General features: G+C 33.1%; 1 protein-coding gene across 1 annotated transcript; it reads right to left on the reverse strand.

Moving 5' to 3' along the window:
- Positions 1 to 668: 668 nt before the first annotated feature.
- LOC145574781 (uncharacterized) lies at positions 669 to 7,858 on the reverse strand. The gene is made up of 7 exons (XM_081632638.1): positions 6,707 to 7,858; positions 5,528 to 5,767; positions 4,744 to 4,833; positions 3,114 to 3,263; positions 2,884 to 3,008; positions 2,563 to 2,692; positions 669 to 1,014 (listed from the first exon to the last, which is right to left on the reverse strand). The coding sequence occupies exons 1-7, from the start codon at positions 7,268 to 7,270 to the stop codon at positions 889 to 891; spliced, it is 1,425 nt and encodes a 474-aa protein (XP_081488764.1). The 5' UTR covers positions 7,271 to 7,858; the 3' UTR covers positions 669 to 888.
- Between the last annotated feature and the right edge of the window lie 8,950 nt (positions 7,859 to 16,808).

Consider the following 16,808-nt stretch of genomic DNA (forward strand, 5'->3'; position numbering starts at 1 on the left):
GATCTATAATATCCATACAATATTTCATAACAAAGATTAATTTCAATTGAACTTCTTTCACTTTTTTTAGGTTTACTAAAAATGTACTCCGGTATTAGGTGAAACTTATTTTAAATTATATAATCTCAAAAAAGTCAAAGCGTCTAAACCTACAGTTGTTAATAATAAGAAATATTTATAATTGTCAAAAAATAAGAAATTTATTTTGTATGAACTTATCTAAACTTACGTGTCTCAAATAAGTCAAACGGTGTCTACATTCTTGTTCGACAAAACTTTTCACTTCTAGCTTTCATCTTACAAGTAGATGGCTATTGTGGAAGCAAAAACTACTTGTCAACTAGTAGCTTGTAATTAGAGGTGTCAAAAGCACACCCAATCCGACCCGATTCGAAAAATATCCGATTCAGATTTAAATTCGCATAGACATAACAATTTAGTATGACTTAACTTTAAAAATTGACCCGACCCGACCCGACCCGATTATATCAGACCCGATCCGATCATCCGAAATGACAACCCTACTTGTAATAAAAGTTGACAGTCAAAGCACTAGACGTTTATGGTACCAGTATTTGGCGAAGAAAAGTTGTTGGACTTGTACTTCGTAAAATTCAATAAAACCTATGCCTCATACTAGCATAACGATTGCAAGAGGAGTGAACCAATTTCATACTTTGAAAGCTGCTCGAACATTCATTATTCCAAACATTTCCAAGTATGAGAAGAGACAGTTCCACAAAATTTCAGAATCCAGACATAATATGGATCCTTAGATGATACAAGGTACCAATGTACCAGTATTTATATGTACAGGTGGCTGTGAGGTATGTTACAAGTGTGGTACTATATACAGTTCAAGTTAATACATGATGTGGCATGGAGGGGCTAAAACTCGATGCCACTGTTCAGTTGTACAGAGAACGCAGGTCTGCCAACATTTGAGAGAGGAGTCTCAGCTTTCAGGACAATCCCGGTGCTTCCAACATTCCCATTCCACTTAGACCTACCAAGCTGAAATTTCGCAGCAGAAAAAAGTGTAAATATATGAGCGTAAACGATTTCACAAGACTTTGCATTAGAGAAAGAGAGATGCGTAATAATCAATTGAATTTTAAAATGAAAACTTCCACATTCCATGCAAAACTTCACCTATCGCTATATCTTAGGAAAACCCGTAACTTACAATATGAAATTAAGAATGTATAATTGGTGATATAATTGTAATAAAAACATATTCATAGAGTTATAATCAGAGAAGGTTTAATGTTCAAATATTTACATACTAACAGTGTATTCTTTTCACCTTTTTAAAAAGTGTCAAATAAATTAGTTCATATAAGTTCCGAAAATTTAACATCAATTCAGAAAACAGCAAAACAAGTTAAACTCACGACTACAATAAACTCATATCAGCTCCAACTGTTCAAATAAGTTTCATACGAAGAGCACACATACTAAAAGTGAAAGCAAAACTCTTCATGAAAAAAGAGGGTAAAAACTGTCTGACCAAAAGCTCAAGGGCACTAGGATTACATCAAAATATGTACACAAGCTAGTATTTTATCCTTTATGGGAGAATGGAAAAAATGCAAATTCTTTCATAATATTTTAGTACATGGGTGGAATATTATTTGAGATACTTCTTATTAAAACGTTCCAGCACTAGCATTCAAAAAAGCAAGAATAAGTACACTTTAGGAAAAGAGAAAAAAAAAAAAAAAAAAAAAAAAAAATCACATCTTTAATAATAGCAAAAAAAACAAACCCCCATCTCCCCTCCCCCAAAGGCTCCCTCTTTTTTCTTTCCTTTGCTACACCGCAAACAACTGCACGTTTAGATTGTCCTTACTATTTGCCATTGCTGATAGCGAGTTAGTTCACCATAGGGACTACCTCTCCTAAAGTTTGTGAAGGTCTAACATTTCAAATGTTGATATAGATTCAGAATTTCAGATCTAGGGTTTTCAATGTAAACACCCCAGGATTGAAATGACTGAACCATATACATGTAAAGGCAATCACTCCCTATCTTGCCATTTTTATCTTAGTCAAGGATTTGGAATTCAAAAGGCCAGCATTTAAGTGCGGAATGAAAGGTCAAAACGGGATTTATGCCCATGCCCATACTCATGCCATGTTACGTCATCAAGGGTACATGACGATATATGCCTTGTTCAGTAGCATAAGAGCCTAATAGCTGAAGAGAAAGTCAAGGGAAAAACTAAATGAAGCAATGATAGCCACATACTTCATGAAATACGAAAAGATCATCTTAGGACAGTTGCAGAAACTACTACATAATTACACTTATACCTCTGAATCTCTCATAGTCATTTAACCAATTTTCGCATTCACAAAAAAATACTAGAAAATCCATGTGCACTTAGTACGGTTGTACCATCACCAAACCTACAAGGTAATGAGCCTAATAGATATTTAAAGGATCTCAAGCTAAATTTCAAATTGCAACCAAGGAAAAAGGGCATTAAAATGAAAGATATGCAGCAAAAGACAATAATTAAATAGATAAAGCAACAGAGATCATTGTGCAAAACTTACAGATACAGATGCAAATGCTGACGAATATGTTGAGTACGAACACCCATAAATGAGATTCAACTTATCCTTGACTGAATGAACAAGTTCTGCCCGTACACCAGGATCACTTCCACCAAATGTAGGACATAGACTAACAAATAAAAGTAGAGGTATTTTAAAAGATATAATGAGAAATCAAGCCTTGGTACATGAAGCTATAATCCTAAGATAGAGATAGTACAGCATGAAAACCATAATCAGATTTCACTAGAATCCAGACAGGATCTGAAAAGAATGAAAACACGAGGAAAAGTGTAAGGATACAAGGCAGTTCATACTTACTTAAATTGAATGGTTGGCCTCACCAAGAGACCGGAACGCTTCCAAGCCAAATCTTGTGCAAAACCAACTGTAAATGATCTATCAGGCAACTGTATCATTGGAGTAATTTGTGTTCCCCATTTATTCTGCAAACACCAATAAAATAAATAAGAAACCAGCTGAAGAGAACAGGATATTTAAAGAATAAATGGGGAATAAGCAAAATAGTGTTGAACAAGTCTCTAACCAACCTTGCAAGAGAAACTGAACCTCATTTCACCAGGGTATTGACCCTGAGCTTGAAGCAAACCCCCACAAATAGGAAGAAATGCACTAGTGGTTAGTCCCTCCCCTGCTACATAAGTAAGCTGCCCATTTGGAAACTGTAGATCCATGAATGACTGCAAGGCAAAGCAAATTTTAAAATAAACAGTATTAAACACATTAACCATCCTTCATGTACACAATTCATCCAATAGCAGGGACTAATAAATGAATTAAGTAATAAACCATAGAATAAGATATCTTGATGGCGCTCCACTAATAAACCATAGATCTAAGTCATCTTACAAGTACAAAATTAAGCACAGATTCTTATCACCAATTACCTTTAACCATATAGAGTATACAGTATACTATTGGTTCATCCGTTCATACACAATGTTTAGTGCAAACTAAAAAAAAAAAATTATAGTGAAAACCATTTTGCTCAATTTTAGGCATTGGTTCATAGTTCCCAGGTCCAATCTCATGACATTAATAAAATGAGGGGAAATATATTAATTTTACAAAATAAATTACCAGCAAACTACTGTTAATCAGCAAAAGGTCATGAAGAGATGATGCAAACTTGTTGTTATATTCAGAGACAAGTAATTTGTTCAGTACAAAAAATCTACTACCACTTCAATATTTTCACCTAAGTTCTTCGAATGTGGTCATTGCTCAATTTAAAAAAACAACTCGAACTAAAATGACAACTAGTGGTGTTATGTACACATTCTGTTGCACCATATCACTAAACTAACTAGAATACATTACTGCTTATAATAATATCTTAAATTTAAAGCAGGGAAGCAGAAAAGTTGGTTTTGCTGTCCTGTCTGCTTTGGTGTACAACATCTGGTTTGCAAGGAATACTGCATTTTAGTTGAAGGCTGTTTACTCTCCTGACTGGATTGTGAAGAGGGTTAAAGCTAAAGTTTTCTGGAAGATTCAGCGTTTAATTAATAAGAAATGGACTGCAGCTGATTGCAAATGGTTTTATAGCCTTATAAAGTCTGTATAATTTGTAATTTTGTATAGTTTGTAAATTTGGGGTTTGGTTGTGTTTGGTTGAACTTATCTTCTTGGGAGAGGATCTGTTTTGGATTTGTTTTTTCCTATTTTTGATGGTTGTTAGGGAGATTCCCTAGGAGAATTCCCCTTTTTGATGTACATACTCCTTTGTTTAATATATTACTTACCAAAAAAAATAAGTATCATTGGTTTTACCTTTTATGCTAATTGAGCTGCAATTTTCAAAAACACTTGTATACAAAAATGAATAACAAAGTAACACAGAGCCTGTGAATCCTGTTAAGCTAGCAAGGGCAATCACCAAAAAAAAAAATCACAATACAAAAACTACTGCATTCCATTATTTTTCATACCATAATCAGTCCTCTTTTCCTTACTCTTGACATAAAAAGAAACCTCTTGTTTAACCATGTGCTGTCTTAAAGGAGAAATATAAGAGATGACAGATGCTTTGAAGTAAAATAGCAACTTAACAAGTTAGGGTTAACTACGTCTTGGGGGAATTAAAACCCTTCAAAATACAACAAATGTAACATCTCATATGAAATGCCTTCTAATTTATGCCAGAAGAGTTGAACTTACACAAGCCAAAGGATTGAGACAGATCATTGACATCAAAAGCCACCTTCTGTGCTTAGTCCATACTGCTGGACATAGGGAGTGCAAACCATTCTAAAAACAAATGCAACATATAGGCAATTAAAATCCATCTGGAAAAGTATAACAAACTTGTTACAGAGAAAACCCATAATCATACATATCTAGGCAAATTGATGGTAGAAGGGTCAATTTAACAACTTTTCTTTCTAATACAAGGTTAAGGCTGCATATGTATGACAGTATGAGCAAACCCCCCCCCCCCCCCCCTCCTCTTTTTTCAAGCCAAAAGCATCTTGCACCTGTAGCCTATTAATAGTGTAACAAATCCATAGTTGATTATAATTAAGTTAAACCATAATTTCAAAAGCTCAAAAAAGATCTCAAATGAAGGCTTTAAGAGTGGGTTGGATAGAGATGCATCAAAAGTTTTGCAAGAATGCTTATAAATCATTTAAGAATATATTTCATCCACTTTTAATTAATTAAACAATCTGAATCAAAGTAGGAAATAGAGATGAACTGAAGAAATGGATCAAAATCAGGTTAAATGGCTTGTTTGGAGCACTGAAGCACATTGACAACGTCTTGAAGCAGAAAGATCAGTATCACTATGCGACACACAAGATTGCTTTTTAAAGTGAGGAAAGAAACTCCAATTGTGATTTACAGATTATTATGACAGGGTAGTTTCATAGCAATAATGTATTCAGATTCACCTTATCAACTATGTTTTATAAGCAAGATACAGACAAAGATCAGAACGCACCTTCCTATCATAACCATACCAAAGCAAGTGCTGCTTGGATAGATGAACTGGCAAGAGAAGTGTTGTATCACGAATAAAGAGAAGAGGTCCAAGCTGGACTAGAAACAAAGACGAATTATGAGTTCCTGACGTAGAGCTACCACTTGATGCCTCAAGTCTCCATAGATCACCACGTGCAACAACAGAGCTTTGAATGTCGCGAGTTCTACTGTCATAAGCAGATGTAACATTTACAGTCCCCTGAATACACAAATAATAAGATGTTTCAGAGACAAGGCGAAGAAACAAGACAGAGCAACATATATACATTTTTATGTATCATCTGTGCTTATGAAAGAATCAAGAATAAAATGAGGTTCTGTTTTATACGAAAACTTGTATGAAGTTATCATCACCGTAACATAACTTATGTGTGAGTGTGTCAAAAAATATTTATTGTGCAAAACTAAAATTTATTGCAGCAAAAATTTTTTGTCTAAATTTATTTTCTTTGAACTTATTTGGTCTGATATTATCGAACTTATCTTAATTGAATAAAAATTATTCTTTCTAAAATAAATAAAATAATTGAACATAATGGGGCATAAAACAACAAACAAAATCAGAATTTGAGTGTTTTAATTAAAAATCTTCCTAAAGAAGGTCCAAGTCCAAAACATTCACAAAAATCCAAGCTATAGGCAATATAAGATTGACGAATTTTTATCATTATAGGATTGGTCGATTGTTTATTTTAAAGTTTTCAGCAAATAATTGATAAGTGTAAGAATTTGACTAATAAAAAAAGGTAAAATTACCAAGGAAAAGCAAAATTAAACTCATCACAATACCAATATAAGATATGGATGAACCTTAAACGGATCACTTCAGAACAAAGAATAATATAAGAATTCAAGCACAGCAAACATTTCACAAAGCTGCTACACTGAGCCTATCCAGGACACCTCAAGAGCTAAAGAGCTACAATGGATGGTAAAATCATACACATAAATGCGTGTTGCTTAATTGAGTTTTATAGCCAAAGTGCATAGCAATATCATCATAAATATGACATTGAAAACAGTCTAACTTCAAGTATTATATCAATGTAAAAAGAAACCCAAAATGAATTTCCTTCCAAACTATCCAATCAAAACTATAGGTAAACATAGACAATACATCATAGACAGTGGTTTATACCTGAGATTTACCGAAAAGACCGGCAATTTTAAGGTTAAACCCCGAAAGCTCTTCATCAGCAACTCCATCAACACCGGCTTCGGATTTCTCAGAAAACCTTAAATCCCCCCATTGTTCTGCCAATGAACCCAATTCCTCCCTAACCAATATACTCATATCACTCCTCTCCCCACCATTATCAGCATGATGAAGCTTCACCATACCCTTATCACTATCACTATGCATAAAAGGCACCGGAATCGACCGAAAAAACTGCTGAACCAACCCATTAACAGAAGCCCCAAAATCAGCTCCAGCTTGCCCTATCCTATTCCCAATATCAAAAATCCCAGTAATCCCAGAATTATCAATTGCAAGCCCAAAATCCCTGGGCACAAAATTCTGGGTAGGAAACTCGAATTCGACATCGAAAAGCTTATTACTCGGAGGAGTAGGCCACGCAAATGAAGGCGGCGCAATATGCGATTGAATCAACCCAGTAAAACCTTGTGCAAGCTTATCAGCCAAGTCTTGGCCGTGTCGCTGCACCTCTTCCCAAGCTTCAAACGACCTCTCCACCGACATTCGCCGCCGAATTCTATCCTCCTCTTCTTCTCCCCACCCCAGAAAAATTAATTACACCCAACAGAATATTATGGATTGAACATTCAAAGCGATGAAGAATCGAAGTGAAATTCGATAATCTGAGGTTAAATGGGGAAGTTAGGGTTTATATTAGGAGGAATTTGGGGGGAAACATCTTCTACCTCTCTCCACCCCAGAAAAATTGATTACACCCAACAAAATTTTATGGATTGAACATTCAAAACGATGAAGAATCGAAGAGAAATTCGATAATCTGAGGTTAAATGGGGAAGTTAGGGTTTATATTAGGAGGAATTTGGGGGGAAATATCTTCTTCCTCTCTCCACCCCAGAAAAATTGATTACACCCAACAAAATATTATGGATTGAATATTCAAAACGATGAAGAATCGAAGTGAAATTCGATAATCTGAGGTGAAATGGGGAATTTAGGGTTTATAATAGGTAGAATTTAGGGAAAATGGGATGTAAAAAAGAAGATAAGAGTGAGAAAGGAGTGATGGGCGGAGGGCGAAAAAAGTCGGCGAGAGAAAAGGGGAGGAGAGAGCGGTTAAAGCGGTGTTGACACGTTTTTAGGAAGAAATTATTTTTTGTGGATTGAGAAACTAATTTTGGAAAATATAAGAAAAAAATCTTTATTTGTGTTTGTGTTTAAGGTTAGGGAACATGATTGGAATTTTGCATTTTTTTTTTTTTTCTCTGAGATGGAAATTAAAGGATAATGATGGGATGTAAAAAAAAAAAATTTAAAAAAAAAACATGTGGAATTGATTTAAATTTAGATGGGTTGTGAACTTGCAAGGTGCTTGTAGGTGAATTGATGTGTTTTTGTACTGTCAGTGTATTTTTAGGATTAAGTTAAATTGGATAATAGATAAGTAAGGGGTTAATGTGTTGTATTTAAATTTAGATATGTTGTGAGGAGTTTTTAGGCGAATTGATGTGGTTTCGTATAATTGTATTGTTTTTGTATTATTAGGATCAAGCTAATCTTTTATATAATTGCAGAGTGATTTAACCACAACCCTTCAAAAAGTCAATTCTCAAATCTCATGCATTTGAGTTTTTTTTTTTTTTAATAACCTCCAATTAAATAACTTCTACTTCTTTTTTTTTTTTCTAATAACTTTCACATCTTTCATATCGTACGCTAGCACGGATACAATCCAGTCTTTTATATAATTGTAGAGTAAATTCACCACAACACTCCAAACCTCCAACTCTCAATTCTCATGCATTCTCTCTCTCTCTCTTTTTTTTTTTTTTTTTGAAAATAACTTACAAATAACCGCTACAATTCCAAATTACCATGAAAAAAAAATCCATAACTTCCTTTCCCAAAAAAAAAAAAAAAATCTATAACTTCAAAATATTCTATAACTTCCACTTATATTACGGAGTATTTTTTTTCTTAAATATACATATTTCCTGTGCATTAGCACGGGTACATTCTAATTTGGATAATGGATAAGCACCAAAAAAAATATGTGCAGGTTTGGTTAGGATCGTTCTCCTTACCTTAGAAAATGAAATACAATTTTGTAATCATTTAGACCCTATTCACTTCACATTATAAAAATAATATTCAGTGTAAATAATTTCAATTCAGTAAAATTAATTTAAGTTCAGTTCAGCAAAAATAATTTCAATTCAGTAAATATAATTTCATTCATCTAAAATCAGTAAACTTAAAGAAGAAATATAATACAAAATCAGTAAAAATAATTTCACTTCAACAAAAATAATTTCAGTTCAGCAAAAATAAGGTGAAGTAAACAGGGCCTTAGTGATTAAAATAAAATGAAGAAGTTTTTTTTTTTTTTTTTATTTTTTTTTTTTTTTTGAAGAAGAGAAGTTTTAATTAATTAATAATAGGTTAGATGATATTGTAGTATATAATCTCAACTTTAGACTCTGTTCACTTCACCTACAAAAAATAATATTCGGTATAAATAATTTCAGTTCAGTAAAATTAATTTCAATTCAGTAAAAATAAGTTTAGTTCGGCATAAATAATTTCAGTTTAGTAAAAAGCCATATAGTTAAAGAAGAAATATAATAGAAAAACAGTAAAAAAAAAATAATTTCAGATCAGTAAAATTAATTTCAAATCAGTAAAAATAATTTAAGTTCAGCAAAAAATAATTTCAATTCAGTAAAAAAAAATTTATTTTAGTAAAAATAATTTCAGTTCAGCAAAAATAAGGTGAAGTACGGGGCTTTAATGTGCTTTATTTATTTATTTTTTTTAATTTTTTTTTACATTTACACTCAATATTTCACCGAATTAATATATGATAGTACCATTATACGATCTAAATAGTGAATCAAACACCCCCTTAATAGTACATACATTATTCTAATGATATAAATTATTATGTTAATGGTATTAATAAGGCAATAACCTTTCAATGATATTAATACTGTTTAGTGGTAAAGAATATTGTTATAATTCTTTAGATCATCAAAAAGTTTTGTTTAAGGCAGCCTTACGTTAATTTTACTGTAAGACGCTCAATTTAAAGGTTATTTTAGCAATTTTTATGGTAACTATAATACCCTATATGTTTTAAAAGTATAAACTAATTAATTAATTATCATTTAATTTCTTAAAATGGTATTTTGGTAATTTTTTTAAATACAAACCACACACCACCAAGGAAGAGGAAGGGAGGACGACTTCTACTGCCGCCGGCGTGTGCTGGCGGTAAAGGTTGTGGTGGTGGCAGCCGGCCACCATAGTGTGGTGGTGTGTGTATGAAGGTGAGTGATAGATGGAATTAGGAGTGAGAAAATAAGAGGAAAAAGACAAGAGAGTTTACCTTTTGTGTATTTTCACCTTGGGGCAAAAATGGGACGACTTTCCTATTGACTTTCCCTATATGCCCTTAATGAATCCATTTCCTACACAAAATAGTTTGTTGACTTTATTTAAATATTGACTTAAAAATTCCTTTATGATTTATATACTTGTCCTAAAGTTTAAATAAAAATAAATAAAATGTTCCCCAAATTATTTAAATAGATGTCAGACCTTATATTTTAATTAATTGAAACCCTAAACTTTTCTCTTCTCTCTCTTCAAACCTAGCCACCATAGTAAAACTTAGGGGCTGCCATTGATTTTTATCGATAGTAAGCCCAAATTCTTCTTTAATTTAAAGTTTTTAGCAAATAAAGATCACTAACAGTATGGTGATTATAGTCAGTCCCTCCATATAGGGTTTAGTCGGTCCCTTCATGTAGGGTTTAATATTGTTGTTTGTTTGTTTTTAGTGTGTGCAGGGATACAAATTTGGAAGATTCGTCTTGCAAATTTGTGGAATTGCGGGTCTGTTGGTATAGGGGTGCAGATTTAGAAGATTCGTCTTGCAAATTTGTAGATTTTGATAACCAATTAAGTTTTATCATTTTTGCGACTATACATCAATGAAGCTCCGTCAAGAACGATGCAAAGACATCTAAAATTATCCAGGAGCAATTCAGAAGCGATGTCATTAGTTAGAGGTGTTTAATCCATGTATGAGAATTTAGATCTTTTAAGGGATGATTGTAAGTGTCGATGACTATTATTATTTAATGAAATCACTCCTCCCTATTCCATTTTAAAAAAAAAACTATTTAAATAGATTAATTGATAAGTTTTAATTTGAATTCAACCTTCAAATATTTAAATAGAAATGAATAATTCTAATCTAATTAATGAAATACGTTTCTAAAGTAATAAATTAATTAATTTATAAATTGTATAAAAATACGGGGTAGTATAGAGATGGGATATAGAACTATAAAAACATGTAAGATTGGATTTAATCTAGATGTGAGATATTTGCAGGTGATTTGATATGTGTTTTGCTCATCATGTACTTGTACTATTTGTTTTTTAAATATGTTTTTTTTTTCACTAAAGGAATTTTCAACTAATTATAAAATGAAAACACTTTTAAATTTGGTGGAAATCTATTTACTATCACCAAAACAAAACATTGTTGATACTATCAACCCTCAAACTATCCTATATACATGTCATTCTCACATTAAAAAAATTTCCCTCCAATTCTTTGTGTGATGTCATCAATTATTAATGTTTTTTCATTTTTATTTTTAAACTACACTTTTGACTTCAATACATTAGTGCTTATATAAAACTCAATTTACCAAGTTTCTCTCCTAAATTATAGTTTTACATACCTAACATGTTTAATGATTGATCGTGGTTTCAATTTTTTTACTTTCCTTAAATGTAAATTATTTATATATCTAAGGTTCTGTTCAATTCACCTTATTTTTGCTAAACTTAAATTATTTTTATTGAACTGAAATTATTTTTGCTGAACTTAAATTATTTTTACTGAACTTAAATTAATTTTACTTAACTGAAACTATTTTTGCTATACTGAAATTGTTTTTACTAATTCACAATCAGTTATATTTCTTCTTTAAAGTTTCTAATTTTTATTGAACTAAAATTATGTTTACTAAACTGGACTTATTTTTACTAAACTGAAATTATTTTTGCTAAACTGAAATTATTTTTACTTAATATTATTTTTGTAAGGTGAAGTGAACAGGGCTTAATCCTAATCTTTATAAACAATGTAATGTAGTTGAACATAAATTACAATAAAGATTAATTCTAACGTGCATCGTACGGGGATAACCTAGTTTTGAACTAAAAAAATATTGTAAGTAAATATTTTTCATAGTGAATTTAAGGGCATTATATAGTGATAACATCCTTCACTAATATGTTTGCAATCACTAGGCTACTAAGCTTTTTTGGTGTGGTTTGTTGGAAATTCAACTTGTAAACTTGAGGTTATTAATCTCTTACTTCCTTTGTTTTTTTAAGTTGATACCTTTCTATTATCACACTTGCCAACGCATGTTTTTAACGCTTAATATAACTCTAAATATCAACATTGTAAAATTATAAAAAATAGATATTAATAGATTATATATCAAGATGATTTAAACAAGATCCCACATGACTATATTTTATCTTATCTATAAGTCACAAAAGCGAGTCAAAGTGTAATGTGTGAATAGTGTAAAAGTCAAACGGTGTCAACTAAAAAAATGAAGGAAGTATTTTATAACCCCCATTTAGTCACTTTCAAGTGTCTAGCACAAAAGGGTTGAAGTTTGGTTAGGGACTTAGGATCGTTCTCCTTGCCTTATACTCTCTCCGTTTTTGCCGAATATTACTTAGTTATTTTAGTAATGCATACTAATTAAGGAAAAGTGAAAAATGGAAATAGCAATCAAAAGCAGACCTACAAAGTAATAAGGGGTAGCACGTGCTACCCCTGAAAAAAAAAATGTTAATCAAAGAGAGTTGTTTTTAGTATAAATAATAGGTCTCTGTGATGCCATTGCAAATTAATGCCTAACCTCGCTTATTCCCCCTTTTAAACCTCCACGTTAAACGTCTTGATGAGATGTTTTTAATGAAGTGTCGATTATTTGAATTATCGCATAAAATTTAATTTTCGTATGAATTTTGAAAGAAGAAACAAATTGTTTGGGAAGAAATTTAAGAGGAATGAAGCATCATTTGGGAATAAACTGGACATTAGGATGAAAAGACATATATTAAATACTAAATAAATAAATTGAAAAACAAAAATGACACGTGGCACTCTACATTTCCATTAAGTTCCTGTGATTATATACTACCTCCGGTTCTTATTACTCGCAACATTTGCCAAAATGTGTGCTTCACATTATTCGCAACAAATTGATTTATTTCCTTTTTTTGTAAGTTTTTTTGTGCGAAATGACAAAGATACCCTTACTTTTTTTAAAACATCCTAATTAAACTACAACTCTAATCTCATTACATTAAACCCCAAGGTTAATTAATTTCACCCTTACCACCAAATTCATTCCCCTCCATCTACATTCAACATCTTTATTAACAAGTTTTCTCTCTCTTCCTTAATAATTCAACATCTACATTCAACCATGACCTTCAATGGCAACCACCACCACCACTACCACTGATCACCATTGTCCTGTTCTTGTCACACCTTCGTTTTCTCTCTCTTCCTTTATTTGTTGTTTTCTCATTGCCGCTAAAGCTCAAATTTGAAGGTTTTATGGTCAAATATAACCATAAAAACTATAGATCTAAAGTTTTGATGGTTAAATTTGACCAATTACAACTTTAATTGATGGTAGAGGGTTCGCGGGTGTGAGGGTTCGCGGGTTCGGCGGGTTCGTTGGGTTAGTGGGTTCGCTGGGTTGGTGGGTTCAAGGGTTTTCGTGGGTTGGGTTCAAGGGTTTTTGTGGGTTAATGGGTTCAAGGGTTTTCTAGATTTGTGGGTTTTCGTGGGTTGGTAGGTTCATGGGTTTAATTTGTTCGGTGTTTTGCGCAGCTAGTGGTGGTTAGTTTGGTGTTTTGTGCGGCTTGGTGGTGGTTTGTTCGGTGTTTTGTGCTGGGTGGTGGGTGGTGGTGGTTGGTTTGGTCTTTTGTGGTGGTGGGTGGTTTCGGTGTTGCTAGTGGTGGGGGTTATTTAGTATAGGAATTTTAGAAAATAACACCACAAATTTCTCAAAAAATGGATTATAACACCACAATATTTTAAACTTTTTATTATAATACCCATAAAAACCAAAAAAATGGATTTCACCACCCCTTAACAAAAATCATCCAAAAAAACTGTTAGTGGGTCTCGCAATGCACACATGTACTATTCTATTGAATGAAAAAAAAAAGAAAATTAAAAGAAAAAGAATTTTTTTTTTAAAAAAAGAAAAAACTCCAAACCCTAACCCAGCTACCACCCTCACTACCGGCAACCCTACAACTGGTCATCGGCAAGCCCACCCAGCCACCGAAACGGCGAAACCTCCTCCTTCACCTTCGAAACCACCACCTAACCACCGAAAAACCCAATTGCCAACCAGCCCCACCCAACACAGGTTCACAGTTCCCCGCAATTGGTGGTATTCGCAATTGGTGGTTTCGCGATTAGTGGTTTTCGTAATTGCTGGTTTTCGCAATCGGTGTTTTGGTTTTCGCGATAGGGAATCAGCGAGGGAACAACAAGATCGTGGTTGGATTTGCGGCGCGGCTGTGGTGGGATTTGCGGCACGGTTGTGGTGGGCTCAACTGGTGGATGTGGGGTTTGTCGGTGTTAGGTGGTAGTTTCGGGGCTGGTGGGCTATGGGGTTTAGGTGGTGGATTCAGCTAGTGGGCTATGGGGGTTAAGGGATGGGTTGACAGCTGGGGTTGGGTTGCCGGTGGTGGGGTCGGTGGTGGTTGGGTTAGGGTTTAAGGCTTTTTTCTTTTGTTTTTTTAATTTTTGTTTTTATTTTATTTTATTTTTTAAAAAAACCAATATCTTATTGACACGTGTCCATATTGGGTCCCAGTAACGGATTCCATCCAAAAATACGTTACATGGTGGTGAAATCCAAATTTTGTGATTTTTTGTGGTGTTATAATAAAAGTTGTAGATTTGGTGGTATTATAATCCCTTTTTTGAGAAATTTATGGTGTTATTTTCTAAAATTTCCTTTAGTTTAATGTTTATTAAATTTTTTTTTTTTGGGTAGGATTAGTACTTAAGCATATGCCCTTATTTTCAATAACTATGATCTTTTGCCTAGTGTAGACACCAAATTGTGTCTCCCCAAAAACCAAACCCAGTGATGAGTACTTTTCACGTCATTTGATTATCGAACGAAGCGAAATGTGAAAGAGTCTCGTGATGTCTCCGTTTTAATAAAAAATACTTCTTTCTGTTTTCAAAAACAGTTCTTTTCGTACCTTATTTATGAAAAATGTCTAATTCAATTTAATTTGGTCCATGATACAGGTCCAATAATAGTGTAGTTGGGTGGAGCTCAAAAAGAGCTTTCCAACAATATATTATAAGCCCAACTCCGATGAATAATGAGGAAGTTTTGGCCCAAATACTAAATTGGATATTAAATGAGTTTTATGGGCGACCCAATGATCAAGTGGAGGGTCCATTAATTATTATTCCTAAAGTCATTAGGAATTACTTTAATTTTCTAGATAAAATCTAGAAGGTTATTTTAAGTTCTAAAGAGATTAGGATTAACAATTATATTTTTATGTATTTCAGAAAAGATAAAGAAGAAATAAAACAAATGTTTTAAAAAGATTTAATCTGAATTTTTATGATAAAGTATGGACTCTAATTATCCAATTATATTGGAAAAAGGACTCCGTACGACAAAATATTATCCCGCAGCACCATCGCGCTGCGACAGGTCCATCGCGCCACGATAGGCCTGTCGCGTCGCGATAGCCTTGTTGCGCCGCGATGGGAGCAGTTTTACTTCGATTGGAATTCGATCTTCTCTAATCATTTCCGGATGTTTTTCTCTACAAATAGGGTCGTATTTCCCCATTTTCTATCATCAACAATCATCTTTCTATTCTTTCTCTCTCTTAAAGCTAGAAGCTTATTCTTTCTCCCTCTTTCTAAGCCTTGCCTTTTCAAAAACACCATTCGTCCATCACGAGACTTAGACACACCTAGCTAAGCTCAAAGTTGCCTTTGCCCTAGACGTGAAAGGTTGATAATTTATGAGGGTTTGGTCCTAAATCCTTATTTCAATTATTTAAATTAATTGTTTGATTTAATATTTTCATTGAAGTTACTAACATGTTTATTGTTTTGATAGAAAGAGATACGAGGCAATAAAGTGAGTAATTTTATTGTTATATATCTTTAAAAAGCATGTTTAGATTATTTTAATTCCTAGTTCATGTTAGGATATCTTTATTGCTTTCTAGTATCACGCTTAGGTTGCTTCCTATTTCTTCTATCATGCTAGCATCATGTTAGAGCTAAAGCTTTAATCTTTATTGCTTAGTGATATGCTAGGATTTGTTATTAATCTTGTTAGTATCATGCCTAGAATCTTGCTAATAGTATTATGCTTTGATGAGATTGATATTATGATGATGATTTGTTGTATCAATATTATTATGTTACTTGATATTATTTATTGTTATTGCTTGATCACGCCCTCTCTTGCAGGTTTAAAGGGGATTTGTACTTGAAATCATGCTTAATAAGATAATTAATAATTTGATTTTAGGCTAATATGATTTTAATTCAAGTGATCACCAATAATAGATTTGTTTGTGCATTAATATTCAACCAACATAGATTAACCAGGTTTAGGGTTAATATATTGATTGTATGTTAGTTGGAAAGCGCACATGAATATGAGAAGAATAAAGTAGAGACCTATTTTTAGGGCAGGTTCAATCTCTTTTAAGTTGGATTTGTACCTTCATCCCCGAATATCCAATCATGGTTCAGGACCAATATGGAGTTAGCGATCTCATGGATCGTGAAGGGGTGTAACCTTCACCCTGTGAACGGTTTACAAGTTCCTAAAACTTGTTGGCGACTCTTTTGCTCTAGCTTCCTTCCCTATGGACGCCACCATGCTTAAGTGTATGATCACAGTGGGGCTCAAGTGTGGGATGCTTGAAATATTCCCTACAGTTTTTGGCAATTCCACTG

The sequence above is a fragment of the Chenopodium album genome, chromosome 13 (assembly GCF_948465745.1).
Source record: "Chenopodium album chromosome 13, dcCheAlbu1.1, whole genome shotgun sequence".
Taxonomy (NCBI): domain Eukaryota; kingdom Viridiplantae; phylum Streptophyta; class Magnoliopsida; order Caryophyllales; family Amaranthaceae; genus Chenopodium; species Chenopodium album.

Excerpts from the sequence above, each read along its gene's own strand:
- LOC145574781 (XM_081632638.1), bottom strand. The coding sequence starts at position 7,270 with ATGTCGGTGGAGAGGTCGTTTGAAGCTTGGGAAGAGGTGCAGCGACAC. Across the intron at positions 2,693-2,883 it reads AGGCCAACCATTCAATTTAA|TCTATGTCCTACATTTGGTG; the intron begins GTAAGTATGAAC and ends TTTATTTGTTAG. Across the intron at positions 1,015-2,562 it reads CAGCATTTGCATCTGTATCT|CTTGGTAGGTCTAAGTGGAA; the intron begins GTAAGTTTTGCA and ends GCGAAATTTCAG.